General features: G+C 47.5%; 1 protein-coding gene across 2 annotated transcripts in view; it reads right to left on the bottom strand.

Annotated features, from left to right (window-relative positions):
* Window positions 1–14,763, bottom strand: part of SLAMF1 (signaling lymphocytic activation molecule family member 1) — a 34,772-nt gene extending 20,009 nt beyond the window's left edge. Inside the window, exons 1-3 of one of the 2 annotated variants that reach the window (XM_025420777.3) lie at window positions 14,244–14,763; window positions 6,386–6,724; window positions 4,084–4,368 (exon numbers count right to left, since the gene is read on the bottom strand). In XM_025420777.3, the coding sequence (XP_025276562.1) occupies window positions 4,084–4,368; window positions 6,386–6,724; window positions 14,244–14,319 (700 nt within the window). In that variant the 5' untranslated portion in view covers window positions 14,320–14,763. The remainder of the gene's footprint in view (window positions 1–4,083; window positions 4,369–6,385; window positions 6,725–14,243) is intronic. The other variant, XM_035711271.2, reaches the window with a different exon arrangement.
* Window positions 14,764–15,231: the final 468 nt, after the last annotated feature.

Genomic DNA, 15,231 nt, shown 5'->3' with positions numbered 1-15,231 from the left:
GAAACACTCCAGCCCCATCTTGTTTGCTTATGACTCAGTTTCCCTAACTAGCAGGTCCAAGAGGTCTTGCACTCGGTGCTCATCTATTTGGTACTATTATCTAATGATATAGATGTTTATATGGAAACTAAATGTCAGGAACTCTGTGCCCTTGACAATTTGGGTAAATATGGACAAAATGCTACTTTAATGGCTTGTTGGGATCAGACTGCCCATGACTCCTGCAATTTCTGGTAATGACTTCCTCATGGTCCTCCAAGTCTTTGCTCGTGTGGCTCTGCTTGCTGTAGTCTGGGCTATCCTCGGTGCAAGGTGCAGTGCCTTGATCGGTTTTCCACACACAAAAAGGTAAAAACCTACACCAAGAATTCTGTGGGTGTAAATCTGCGACTGAACGGTTGAAACTTTGCAGGGAACAGATTCCATTGTGAACCTGGTGGCTTTCCACTATCTGATGGGCTCAGACCCTCTTTTTCCCTCCCTATATCTACCCAAGCCAGATCTGTCCTCTTTCTCATACAGAAACATCTAAACCACAGCTGGATTCCTTGGGGGAGGGTCTCCCCTTCTGCTCTCTAACATTTAAATTAAGTGTATATCCTGTTCCTTTCCAAAGAAGAATTCTAGTAGAGGTTTCTTAAGATGATAATATTTTTCTACCTAGTAAGGTATAGAAATCCCACCTAGATCATAAATTCTTGAAGGTAGACCTTGTTCCTTATGCTTTATTTGCACCACGCCCTACCTGATACAATGTAGGGTTACGGGCAATAATAAGTACATGATGAAGGGAGATAAATTAAATCGGAAGCCATAGAACAAAGCTGGGAGGAGGACTGTCATGTATCCTTTGGTTAAGAATGATCAGGGTGCTGAATATAAGAAGGTTTCAGAAGGAATGCAGGGTCACTTTTGAGTGACTCAAAGCAGGATTCGAAGGGAATGAGCGATGACCTACTTAGTGTATGCTTCATAAAATGAAATGGAACCAGGCAGAGAGGGTGTTCTGCGCCCACAGCACCACCTGTGTTCCCATTTTCAAACCACTGTTTCCTGTGACAGAAAACTCCAGCTCTCCCTCTTCTTCCTCGGTCATGTAGTGAGGCCTCTCAGAATGGCACTCAGCAGTCAGGGAGAGCAATGTTGTTCTGGGGCCCATAGGCCCTACTGTTCATTCATGAGGAAATCCAATATGAAAATTCCTAAAGAAGAGGTTGGGGCCCTTTCCCCCCTGGAGCCTCTGAGAAGCAGCCGAGGAGACTGACTGAGGACTCCGACACCATTTATGAAGAGTCCCCACCCTTTGGTCCTCTACCCTATTGGCTGTGGTTTAAATATAAAACCTTCTTGGCAAGTAGCCCTGCCTCCAAGGACAATGCTAGAGGCCTTTTCTTTTTCTTATCTCTGAAAGTCTGCTGCCACAGAAACACAAAGCTTCTCTCTCTCCTCAAGTCCCCAAAACTTATTCTTTAAGGAGACACAGAAGAAAACGAAAAAGACTCTGAGACACAAATATAGCTTGCCCCCAGGAGATCTGAGATGCTTCTGCCATAACGGTCTGAGAATGCCAGACCTCTTTCCTGCCTTTCATGTGGTTCTCTCAGCAAGGCAGTCTGCAAGGCACACAGCGACTTGAAGCAGCCAGCCATCTTCAAAAAATACCTCGGTGTTTGGTGGCTTCCACTCAGAATTGGGGGTGGGGGAAGGATGTTCACAAACCAAGCACTAATTTAAGATCCAAGACCGTCCAAGTAAACATTTCTACAGAGGTCACAGCAATGCGAGGCAGAGGCTACTGGTTGCGCCCACGGTTGTCCACCTTCTTCCGTGGCAGCACGCATCTTGCCCAGTCACATGGCTGTCCAGCTAAGCACTACACACCTCGGCTTCCCCTGCCCTTGTGGCCATTTGACAAGGCCCGTGGGACGTACCAGGTTCCATCCTCCCACCGCTATTGTCAGGCTGACTGGACTGGGAGTACGTGAAAGAGGGACCTGCCTCTGTGCGGGGAACATCTAGATGACTCTGTAGCAATGGGTGCTCCCGTTTGAAGAAATGGCCTTGTTAGAAAGGGGGAGCCCCCAGGGCTCACTGGTAGTGTCACTTGTCTCTTCCTCTGAGCAAACCCAGACTTGCTGAGCCAACTTTCTGCTAATCTACTGAAAAGGGTCCTCTTTTCAAGATGAGCTTCCAGGGGCATTCCCTTTTAGTTGAATTACTTAAGATGTTCTAATATTCATTCTAGCGTAGATATAACTATTTCAGAAGGTGTTCGCGAAGGACAGCAGCAAGTCACACACTGCTGACCCATCAACATGCTCTGCATGACCTCCCCAGAGTACTCTGTAGCACCCTAAGACTTGGACTTTGCGATAAAGATGCTTCTTAGCAAGAGACATTTAGATGTTTCTTACTGGAAAATAATGAAGTGGCCATCGGAAGAAGGATGAATATATGACTCAGATCCTGGACAAATGTCATTAGAAAAATGGCATGACGAAGAGATCCCTAATAAACCCTCAGACCCCACCACTTCGTCCCAAGGCTGAAATGTCCCTTGTACGAAGTCTTCATTAAACTAATGGTCCCTGCTTTGGCCTAGGCCTGTCATCTCTTGATGGATCACTGCAACAGGGGCTCTTCCCCACAGCTGGTTTCTCTTTCTGCTGCCTCTTCCCTGCTCCCACCTATTCCCCATACCACTGAATTTTCTCCCCAAAATGCAAAACTGATCATGTTACTCCTCTACCCAAAGTGCTTTATTACTTCCCATCCCCTATAGGATGATCTAGGACAAGACCTAGATGCCTCTACATTTCCCCCTGCCTGGAATGTCTTTCTTTTATCTGCTTAGATAATTTGTTTATTCTTCAAAATCCAGTTTATGTCACACCTTCTGTGATGCTCTCTCTGATTCCCTCAGATACTGTTAATCATTGTTCCCTCTCTGTTATTTCTGTTCTGCCCATCACACTACACAATGTAGGATCAGTTATTTACAGAACATTCTCCTTCCTTCCTTCCTTGAGAGCAAGGATCATGTCTTATTTTATCTTTGTATATTCAACAGACACCACAATTCTGGAACCTAGTAGAACCTCAAAAAAGTTTCGTCAAACTAAGCACAATATTCCAACCTCAGATGGTTACTTAATCAGCCCTCCCTTCCTTTTTTACCAGAATAATGATGCTTTTGTTCCTGGAGAATGAGCAGTCAGAAGGTCTAGGTTCAGGTACTAATTTTACTGTTTATAATTTGAAGAAACTTCGGGAGGGTACTTAAATGCTATGACCTTCAAGTTCCTCATCTGTACAATGAGGATGATACTAACACGGATCTGGTAAGTTTGTTGTGAGGCTCAAGAGAGATTACATCATTGAAAGTACCCTTCCAATAACAAAGTACTATATGATTTATTATTATTCCTAGTGCTCACTTCGGCAGCACATATACTAATATTATTATTCCTAAACCTCACATTCTAGGTCTCAGTCAGATTGCTGACTTCCCTGGCCTTCTGACTTGCTATGAGATTTACAGTCCATTCCATACAATATGGCCCTCCATTATATCCTGCATCTCATTATTGAGCAAACCTTCCATGTCTCTATCTTTACAACATGTTGCTGGAGAGCAGAGATCGTGTATCGTATTCATGCCCAATTTTCTGTGCATAAGTGGTCAACAAGTACTTATTGATGGTACAGACCAGTCCCACCATTAGTGGAGTATGGACTGGGGAGTCAGGGCCTGCCACCTGCACTCTCTCACCCAGCTACCCTTGCAGCTTGGAGCCAAGACAGGAGGGGAGAGGAAGAATCACCACTGGAAGGCCTGCACTCTGAGTCTGGCTCCATCATTTCTTATCATTGACAAGTGTGAACTGAGCATATGCCAACCTGGTGATTATGAGCAGAGGGCATTCACTGAACACACACGAGGAGGCTTTTCTCAACTATAGGGAAAATGAAAAGTATTATGACCAGGGTGGAGGCCATGGCTATGGAAACAGAGCATTTAGTACAGTGGGGACTGAGCCCATATCATCAATGTACCACACTAGCCCCCATCAGGGCACTCACCCGAAGACTCTGGCCTGCACTTGGACCATGGGTTGAAGGACCATGAGCGGTTGCTGACGGGGTTGCTCACGGTGCAGACATAGACGTTGTTGACATGCTGAGGGCCGAGGCTGAGGTGCAAGAGGTGAGAACTGTTGGCTGGGATCAGTGGGTCAATCCCCAGTTTCTCACTCCAGCTGTAAACCACATTGTCCCCCTTTTCCACTTCGCAGGCCAGCATCATGCTGCAGTTCCCATTCTCCTGGGTCCAGTTCAACACCTTAATTTCTGGAGTGGAGACCTGCTCTGTCAGGAGGGGGAGGAAGGAAGCCATCACTCAAGTGAACCCCCTGGTATTCTAACTTGATGTTTTTGTTAAAAGAAAATGGAGCCTCATGGTATTTTTCCCTCCCTGTGGGTCTGCAGTGTGTTTTATTGCTGGTGGGGACCTACTAGTTCCCCAAATCCCTCTCTCTCCAATATATTCCTTTCCAGTATGATTTCAGGACAAAATAAGGGAAAAGTGTTTGTCTTTTAGTCTCCTCCTACCACTACTGTTAAGAATCCACTTGCTTAGGCACCTGGGTGGCCCAGGGGTTTAAGTGTCTGCCTTTGGCTCAGGCTGTGATCCTGGGGTCCTGGGATCGAGTCCTGCATCAGGCTCCCTCTGGGGAGCCTGCTTCTCCCTCTGCCTGTGTCTCTGTCTTTCTCTCTCTCTCTCTGTCTCCTATGAATAAATAAATAAAATCTTAAAAAAAAAAAAAAAAGAATCCACTTGCCCTTGCTAATGGTCCCAATCTGAGTTGCTCTTCTGTTTTCTACCTGTGACATTTTCTGCCAACTTAATCCTACATGGTTTAATTGTCATTGGCTAAAGTATTATCTTTGGATCTGAAAGAATGACATAGTGGTGGGACACAGTGGTAGAGTGTGTCTCTACGTCTGTATTTGTGTGTGTTTGTGAGGGGGGAATCTCACTCTAATGCTATGAAATAGCTAAGGAAAGGGGGTAAGTTGTATTTATTTAGCGACTACTGTAGGATGGGCACGATTCTGGAATCTTACATTTATCATATTCTTTAATCTTCTCAACAACTTTTCCAACAATTATAACCTTAAGTATAAGTATTCCCATTTTACAGATGAGGAAACTGAAACCCAGGGGGGTGGAGTGTCTCATACATTACTCAAGTTGAGATCAGAATCTAAGTCTGTCTGACTCTGAAATCTAGCCTCTTTCTTGGACTTGAGAGAGTATCATGGTTGCAGAGACTGTATTTTTCAAGAGTTTATGTGACAAGATGTGACAAAGGCAGTGGACTGCTCTAGAAAATGCATGATGTGCCATAGGGCCACTATTGGAGCAGTCAGAGCTCTCGGGTACCCGGCAGAGGGCTGAGAGGAGCCTGCATACACTATGTGGAAGAAGGGGGGATGCTGGAGCTACGGGAAGGGCGGGGAAGGTGTTGCCATCTTCCTGTAGACACCTGAGGATTTCAAAGAAATGCTGGGGAGGTGGAGCTGTCTGTCCCATCTCAGAGATAAGGAAGTCTCTCTATGAGAAAGCAGGACAACCCACGTAGCTGTTGTCAGGATTCCTGGAAATTCAAAGGACCGTTTAGGCCTAAGAGACACAAACTCTGGGTGCGTTCAAGAGGGGCTCAAGTCGCTCAAGAAAGCACTGGCCTTGGATTCAGATGGACCAAGGGCCTAGATTAGGTTCTGCAGCTAAGCGACTTCATAACCAGAGCCTCTGTTTCAATGAGAAACAAGCGCTCTTCCACCAGGTAGATGAGGTCCTACGCCAGAGCACAGGGCGTGCAAGTGGCGGACGGGCCGAGCTTCTGCTCTCCTTCTCCTGGGCCCCGAGTGCAGGGAACCACCCATGAGGATGTGTGTAAGCACAGCCAACCACGCCCTGGATTTCAGGATCCTGGTCTATGGAAAAGAGGTTGAGCTCCATCGATGGTATTCAAACATTTTAAAAATAGAGAGAGGAAAGCCCTTTTTTCAAACCAAGTCTTATTTGCAAATTGAGACTCTTGGGGCGCCAGGCCCTGTAGTCCATAGGCAGCTGGTCTCCTTCTCTTTGGGAAATGGGGGTAAGGGTAACTAGTGTTAGTCAGCTACCGTCGAAGAGCAATTTGGACACAAAAGATTTGTGACTCTCTAAAACTTCTTCCCGAAGCACAAACACCCTGGACTAGATGCTCTTTCGAGCCAGTCCCAATCCTAAATACCCTTGCTTCTGAGACTCAGCTAAATCCTTAGGTAAGGGACGATCTCAGCCCCCCAGTGCAGACTGGGGAAGCCCCATTATTACCATAGAGCTTCAGCTGCAGACAAAAGTGTTGAACTGAAAAGTTCTCCTCCAGGGTCATGAAGTACCAGCCTTCATTTTCCCTCCTGCTTTCCAGGATCCTCAGGGTCAGGTTTTCCAGATGAAATTTATAGCCATTTTCCAGGTAGCGTGGAGACCCCCCTTCTGGCAGATCCAGAGACACTATTTTCTTCTTGATACTGTTTCCCGGTGATTCCGCCCTTGTGACAAGGATGTGGATGCTCTTGTTCATCCTCTTGCTTATCCCTTCGGATGCCAAGGACAGCTGCAAACTGCTTCCCAACTTCCCAGGGACTTCTGGGCAATTCATCAAGCTCTCACCTGTGGGAGGAACCAGAAGAAGCCCCTTACTGTAGAGGCCTTTGAGAATCACATCCTGTCTGTGGATCAGGAATGACAGATTGAGGTGCTCCCTCCTCCTCTTGGGCTATCCCTGGAGTTGCCAGATCCTTAGCAGCCTATAAGAACGGTCATGACTGTCCCACCATATTCTCAAAATTTTAAAAATCCCAATGGAAATCTTAAAATTGCTTACAACAGAGATGTACAGACTAATTAGGACACCGAGTTTCTTTGATCTGGGAGAGAATTGCATCAACTCAGATTTATAGTTAAGGCACAGAGAAGTTAAGACATGGAGAAGTTACGTGACATCCCGAAAGTCATGTAACTAGTAACTGGACTAGAAGCCAGGTCTGCTCATTCCTTTGCCAGACTTCTCACCACCACCGGGTACGCAGTATGAGGGGCAGAGAGCAACTGAAGCTGACTCTGAGCTTGTGAGCCCAGGAAACCGAGGCCAGAGAGCATCATTTCAGATAATGAAGAAAGAGAAAAGTCTGAGGGATGTGGAGCTAGGGAGGTCGGGAGCCCAGTGCTCAAACTGTGGAATTCTTGCTCTCAAGAGGACCATAAGGGGGGCCCCTGGGCGGCTCCATCGGTTCAGCATCTGCCCTCAGCTCAGGTCATGATCTCAGGGTCCTGGGATTGAGCCCCACATCAGGCTTCCTGCTTAGAGCCTGCTTCTCCCTCTCCCTCTGCCTGCTGCTCCCTCTGCTTGTGCATGATCTCTCTCTGTCAAATAAACAAAAAAATATATTTAAAAAAAATACCATAAGATAGTTCCTAGTATTGAGGATGAGAAATTATTTTATGTCTCTTTTTCAAAAGAGCTGAGCCAACAACAACAACCAAAAAAAAAAAAAAAGAAAGAAAGAAACCCAAAACCAAACTTTTCAAATCACTGTATCACTGTAGAGGATCCTACTGCTGACTATTTAACACCTCCTCTTTTTTCAAACCCGTGACCTCTGCTGGTGACTCTGCTTCTCATCACACTGAAAAAGTAGAAGAAACAAGAAGAGAACTTCCATTTGAAACTACCTCCGAGAAACCTATCTACCTGGATGGATGATCTCTGCTTGCGTTAAGGTTAACATCTTCCATCACGGAAAACTCACCCACCTCAAGCCTTCGCTCTTGCAGTTGCCCCCATCCCTTGCACCAGCAGCTTTATTACTGGTATAGAATGCTGTGGGTTATTTCCATCAACATACAACGTACCAACTTGTGACTTCCTTTATCTTACAAACCCCTTCCCTGACCCCCTTCACCCCTAGACCCTGCCTCATTTCTCTCTTTTCCTTTATTGCAAAGTCCTTTAATGTGTGTTTATATTTCCTGTTTACATTTTATGACTCGTTTTCCTGTACTCACTCTTAGCAGACACTCTTCCTTACTATGCCCTGGAACCACTCTTATCAAGGTCACTGTATACGCCATGTTGCCGAGTCCATTCTCCATCCTCGTCTTGCTTTCTCAGGAGCACTTGGCATGGTTTATCAGTCCCTCTTTGAAACGCTGCGTTCATTCAACCCCTGGAATACCACACTCTCCTTGTTTCCTTCCTATTTATTTGGCTGCTCCTTCTCAGTCTCCTTGACTGGAACCTGCTGTTCTTAAAGACCTCTAAATTTTGGAGCATCCCAGGACACAGCGCTCAGATCTCTCTCCCAGCCACGCTCATCCAGTTGCATGGGTTGCCATACTTCTGGACTGCTTGCAGAGATACGTCTCCCACCCAAACTGCCTACATGGATCAGCATTTGGAGGTCTGAGGGGCATTGCAAACTTGGCAAATGAACTCTTGGTTCCATAATGCCTTCCACCAACAAGCATCACAACTCCCCCAGATTCTAAGACCAAAACATTTGGAATTATCCTTGACTCCTTTCCTTCTCTCATCCTCCATAAGGAGTCTATCAGCAAATCCTGTTGGCTCTACCTTCAGAATAATATGTCTGCAATCCTAGCATTTCAACCTCCCTCATTTCTGCCACCATTGTCACAGCCTGGCACGGCCATTGGCTTCCAACTAATCTCCCAGCATCCCATACAGTAGACAGAGTCATGTTTTAAACCCATGTCAGATTTTGTCTGTCTCCTGCTTTGAAACTTCCAGGGCTTTCTAGCACTCATAGAAAAAATATCCATAGGCTTTGTTATGGCTTCAAAGACTCTGACCCCTCTCCTGCCCTCTCTCCACTCACTGCACTATGGTGGTGGCACTGGCTCACACACCTCGTCAAGAACATTCCCACCTCAGAGATTTTACTTTTGCTGTTCTCTGGATATATCTTTCCTTGTATATCTGGATAGCTTACTCCCTCACTTTATTTTAGGTTTCTGCTCAAAAAAAATCATCTCTTCTGAGAAACCTACCCTGACCATCCTATATAGAATAGCGCCCCTTCTGATTGAACACTTACCACTGTCTGTGATACATGCTTTTATTTTATTTTATTTATGTGTCCCTGGCTGGCATGCAAACTCTTCAAGAGGAAGAATTTCATTTTGTTCATTGTTTTGTCTCTAAGTCCTATGATAATAGTTGGTATACGGTAGGCTTTTAATAAATATCTGTTCAAAATATGAGTGCTGAAAGCTACATCACCTGACTAAAACCTCTTTTATTCAGCTTTGCCCAATATGTAATTGAACTTAACCTTAAGCTAGTTCTCATAAAAGAAGGAGCCCATGACTCAGAGAGCATAGATTGGCTTAGTTGATAAGGAAGCCAGAGAAGTAAAACAAAACTGCCTGCTTAGGTAAAGCAGCCATCTAATTAGGACACAATTGACTTGTGGCTCAGACGGGTTGATAGAGAATTGGACAAACTGGTCCAGATGTTCTTGGTAACAAAATGCCCTGAAATCCCAACACTGTCCCTTAAAGTGGCCAGGTAGTATCAGGCTAGACATCCAGAGATTGGGAGAAAACAATAGGCAGTCCACCTGGGCTGAAATTAGGGTGAGATTGGTGGAGACTCAAAATGATAAAGGAAAAGTGAGGGGAAGGAAGTATATAAGATGGGATAGGGAGAAGCCCTCCCTACCCCCAAAGCAAAGAAATCAAAGAAAGAAAATAGGAAGGGAAAGAAACTAGAAAAAGAAGGAGCAGATGAGAGGGCAGGCTGAGTGGAGTGGCCACACAGGGAGTGGAATCAAAACTCGGTCAGGAAGAGACCCTCACGCCCTGCAACCCATGTGAAGAATGGTGATCTCACAACTGAGTGTGTGTGAGTAGCTGGGTCTGAGGCGGGGGTACTAGAAACCAGCTCCACCTAAGCACAAATGGAAAAACAAGTGGGGACTTTAAAGTGGTTCACAGAAGACTTCAAGTGGAATCCCCACTCCTGAAACATCCTACTGCCTGATGCGAGTTTTCCAGTGAGCCTGTGATTCAGTCCCCCCTGTTTACTCAAAAGTCTGGAGGAAACATTTGCAGCTATTCACACCAACTCACTTTCTTCAAGGGTAATTCTACTTAGAAAGTAGAGTGATTCACATGGACCCATGGATATTTTCCTGAACTTGACCGCATTTGGCCAACCCTTCACAAGATGGGATTCTACATAACAATAACCTCCACCCCCCCTTGTTGTGCTTGTGGCATCTTGTCACAGCATTGCTTTCAGGGAGTGGGGCGGGGACAAGACTCAATAGGCCTCACACTTCTTTCAGAATATCTAGGCCCAGGAAGAAAATTTGCTTTTTAACCTGCAGTCCCATGAACCATCCTCTTTCCTCCCATTCCTTGATGCTGTTGGGTCTTTCTGACTCAGAATACTTGCATTTCCATGTTCTGAACGCCTGTTACCGCCCTGTTTCCCTGACTCCTCTCCGTTGGATCTCTGCCTCTGACCCCTAGCTTTGTCTGGGCCTCCCTGCCAGTGCCTCTAGCGCCTTTATATGTCCCCTTCATATCACTCATCACGCTTTTACCTCTGATTCTATGCCTGTCATCCTCACTCAAGAATAAGCTTCTGAGAGTAGTGGCTCTCTTTTGCCCACGTATAGTCCTAACACCTACCTGGGACATAGTAGAAACTCAGTAGACCCTTGCTGCTTGAGAGAATGAAAAATAGAATGAGTGAGCAATGGACAGCACAGAGTCTAAGATCCCTTCTCTCCAAAATCAGAATGTACTCTGTTTCATCTTTATAACTTCCCTAAGAAGTACAGTGTGGGGGAAAATGATGGGGATCCTGCTCCCCGCTTGCCAGGTGAGGAGATGGAAAAGGGTTGGCTATGGACCCTAGGCTTCAAGCTTCAGCAGGCCACTTGCCAACCCCCTGAACACTCGCAACAGCTCACCTCTGCGTTGATGCCTTCATCTGGAATACTCCCTTCAGGCCCTATAAAAATCTAATGTATATATTTGGGAAGACACACAAGGAACTGATGGTAGCAGTTGCCTCCAGCAGGAGGGACAGTAAGGGGATTTGTCTCCATTGCGTATGCCCTTTTGTACTGTTGGAGTTTTATAGACATATGTATGATATTCTTTGAAAAAAATAGTTAACAAAAAAATTAAATGAAAACTCATGGAATGAAACTTCCTACCCACTTTCCAAATTCCAGATCGAATACTTCCATATACCCTCTGCTTCCTTCTATAATTTTATCAACTTATTTCCCCTTTTGGATATCCCTATACTTCATTTCAATTCGATTAAAATAAACTTACATGCTCCAATTACAGATAGCATAGTCTAATTTTTACCATGGGACCTGAATACAAATTTTAACATACCTCCACCCCCACCAAACATAAGTTTATCCAGTTTCATTTATTGGGGCCTCTGAAGTCAGGCTGTGTGACTACAGAGAAAAACTACTCTGTGCTTCTCATTCCTCCTCTCATCACATGGTAATAATAATAATACGTAGCTCATAGAGTTGGTGTGAGAATTAAATGAATAATACACACAGCACTTAGAGCAGCTCCTGCTGCATAGCAAGCAGGCTGTACATACTGTTCTTATTCACTCAATAATCATTTGTGGAGGGGCTCTCAGGTACCAGATACTGTGCCAGGTGCTGGGCAGGGGCTGTGGTTGTTAATTTTGCTTCCCCCACACCTTGCACAATGCCTGTCACATCACGTGTCTTTAATAGAGAGTTGCTCAGTGGGGTTGTCCAAAGTCAATCTATGGATAAAATCAACCAGCCCTGATGTTCTGATTTCCAGTCTGGAACTGGAGATGTGATGGTGATGGCATTACAACCCAGTCTTAAAGCTTTTGAGCAATAGAAATGCTTAGACCTATGTCTTGAGGTAGAATGGGCCAATGAACAAAGGGGCCAAGTCTGGAACCCACACACTTGTCCTTCTTGTGTGTCAAGGAGGTGAGGTGGACCAGCAGAAGGAAAACAAAATCCCCTTGGGGCAAATCACCAGTTTTAACAGATGCGTCCCCCCTCGTGGAGGATGCTATGCAAGTGTGGGAGTAGGGGGAAATCTTGGTACCTTCTGCTCACTCTTGTTGTGAACCCAAAATTGCCCCCAAAATAAAGATTATTTTTAAAAATAAATACCATTGAGGGAATGGAAAATTTACCTTATTGGGGAGAGGGACATGTGGACTTTTGATCTTACAATTCTGACAGAATTAATTGGAAGGCAAGCTGATACAGATGGGAAGGAGAGTGGGTCCTGATTTGACATGAATAGAGCTTCTTGGCTGAGTAACTGTCATGGTTGACCTGTCCCCCTAGCAAAGCATTTCCCTCTGTGTTTAATCGGAATTTCACAAATGGGTGTATATTTAAAAATAAAAACACTAAAAATTTTGCACATGTTTCAAAGAAAACAGAAGGCAAGGAAGCCGGCCACTGATGGTTGGGTAGACACGCCCACGGGGCTGGGCTGCTTTTCACTAATTGGGGACCCCAAGCCTACATGGAGCGGTTGCCCCTACCGGGGCCATGGAGACACCCTGGGCCAGGCTGCCCAGCGGACAAGCAAGCACACAGATTTAAAACGTCCAGCCCACTGTCCAACCCCATCACTCCCGATAGTCACTAAGAACTATGCCCGAATGGTAAAGTCACAAGTGGGGTGCACCTGGCAAGGCTTGGCTCTCTCTGGGGTGGCTTCAAGAGGTTCTATTTGGCTTTCTTTTTTTTTTTTTTTTTTAAGATTTTATATATTCATGAGAGACACAGAGAGAGAGAGAGAAAGAGAGAGAGAAAGAGAGAGAGGCAGAGACACAGGCAGAGGGAGAAGCAGGCTCCATGCAGGGAGCCTGACGCGGGACTCGATCCAGGGTCTCCAGGGTCACGTCCTGGGCTGCAGGCGGCGCTAAACCACTGGGCCCCCAGGGCTGCCCCCATTCGGCTTTCTGAGCCCCGAGCTCAATCATCCCTTCCCGGAGACCTCAGAAAACAAGAGCTATGGGTCTGCCTGGTTCCGAGGGAAACGCCAGTCAAGGAAGGGCGTCTTTATCTGGGAGTCTAGCAGAAGATAGATCCTGTGTGCAGCCTCTTCAGCATCCCTAGTGCGTCTCTGGGCTTTTCCTGGAAAAGTCTTTAATGGATCTGCGGTCTTGAAAACCCCAAGTGCAAAACACCCAGAGCCTCAGGATTTCCCCCCTTCCCTAAGGCCGCTTCCACCCCAGGCTGCCTCCCCTAGTCTACGCAGCCTCCGGGCACTGCAACACTCCTCAGCGAGCCCACTTGAGTGGATGGAGAAGCCATTCACCTCTTGCACGGCTTTTTCTGTCTTGAACACCTTTTCCCACAGCCCTGATACTATTCACGGAGAACTGCAGCTCATCTTTGGAGGAGCACAAGCCAGAAGGACAAGAGCCGAGCGCAGCCCCAAATGCTGTGTGGCGTGTCTGGTGCCCCACTGGAGCTGCCTTGACCACTGACAGTTCCCAATTTGCATTTCCCACTTACTGTAACCAGCCCTGGACACCCGAAACCCCGGCCCTCCCCCTCTTGCTGCCTGGAGAGGTTCTCTTCCAGGAAAGCAGCCACCAGTTGACCACATAGTGGCCGCCGGCTGTTCTCAGCTGATGCCTAAGGTTTTCACTTCTACGCTCTCTTCCCACTACAGTCCTTCCTTGCATTGGACGGTGGCTCTGCTTTGTCCGCGCATGAGAGCATCCCCGTCAAGGGCAGGGATGGGGGAATCACCTTCTCCCCAGGCTCCGGCCCAGGCTCCAGCACCTTAGCCGGGTCTTTGCAGATGCAAACCCCACCGATCACCCGGAGCCTTGGCCAGGACCTCCTGCCTGGAGGCTGGTCTGGGATGTGACGGTCCCTGTGACTTGAGGTGCTCGGGTTCCTCGGAAACCAGGGCTGGTGGGGCTGAGCCCTGGAGCTCAGGACCCGGCTCTGATCCCTCGTCTCTGAAAGAGCCAGGAGGAAGGCAGCGCCAAGCCCCGAGGCGAGGCAGCGCACCCCAGCCCTGCAGCTTGTCTGCACCCGTGGGCGCCCCTGGCTCCTGGCCGGACGGCAGCGCCCGCCTCCTCAAGCAGATGAGCACCTACCTGTCCCACAGCTCAGCTTGGACGCCAGGGCGAGGACCAGCAGGCAGCGCAGGGAGAGGAAGCCCCTGGAATCCATCGGCCAGGGAGACAGGGAAGGGGCCGGCGGAGGGCGAGACCCGGGTCGCGCAAGGGCGCTTGTCGCCTGCTGTGCAGCAGGAACCAGATGGCTTCCTGTGTCGCTGGGACTTTTTCTGCCTGAGTCTCACGGATTGCTCATCGGCTCTCAGCCTTTAAATCGCTTGGCTGTTCCCGAGAAGTCCGAGTCAAATGTTCAGCCTGCTAAGGCCAGGAAAGGAGTGAGCAGCAGGCGCCTCCTCGCAGGCTGGGGGGCCCCCCCCCGCTTCCCCCACTCCCCCCACTCGGGCCGACTTGGATGACCGAGCTCTAAAGACTTCTTCTGTCTCGTGTCTGATCTGTCCCGTAACTCGGGAGACACCTCCACATGCGGTTGGGCCCTGATGCCCAAGCCACAGAAACAAGAGGGGGGGGGCAGAAGCCCAGTTTCCCAGCTGGGCCCCTCACCCTAGGATTCCGTGAGCTCTGAGCTGTGCACCAAGAGGGCGCCTCTATTTGTGGGAGGAAGGGGCTAGAACTGGGAAGAAAAACCTGCACTTTTCCATGAGTTAAGCTGACAAAATGAAACACTGGAGGGGTGCCCAGGGGGGGCTCAGCGGTGGAGCGTCTGCCTTGGGCCCAGGGCGTGACCCCGCGGTCCCCGGATCGAGTCCCGCATTGGGCTCCCCGCAGGGAGTCTGCTTCTCCCTCTGCCTGTGTCTCTGCCTCTCTCCCTGTGCTCTCATGGCAAATAAAATTTAAAAACTAAACAAAACACAAAACACTGGAAAGATGCTCTTACCTGTGTTCAGGAAGAGACTTTGAAAGGCCAGTCTCTTGTTTTCACTTTTATTTTTTAAGATTTTTCAAAGATCCTAATCAGGGAGCCCAATGCGACACTCGATCCCAGGACCCAGGATCATGCCCTGAGCTG

The sequence above is a fragment of the Canis lupus genome, chromosome 38, assembly GCF_003254725.2.
Source record: "Canis lupus dingo isolate Sandy chromosome 38, ASM325472v2, whole genome shotgun sequence".
Lineage (NCBI taxonomy): Eukaryota > Metazoa > Chordata > Mammalia > Carnivora > Canidae > Canis > Canis lupus.
Note: the sequence above shows the minus strand (reverse complement) of the source record. Positions and strands in the feature narration are given on the sequence as shown.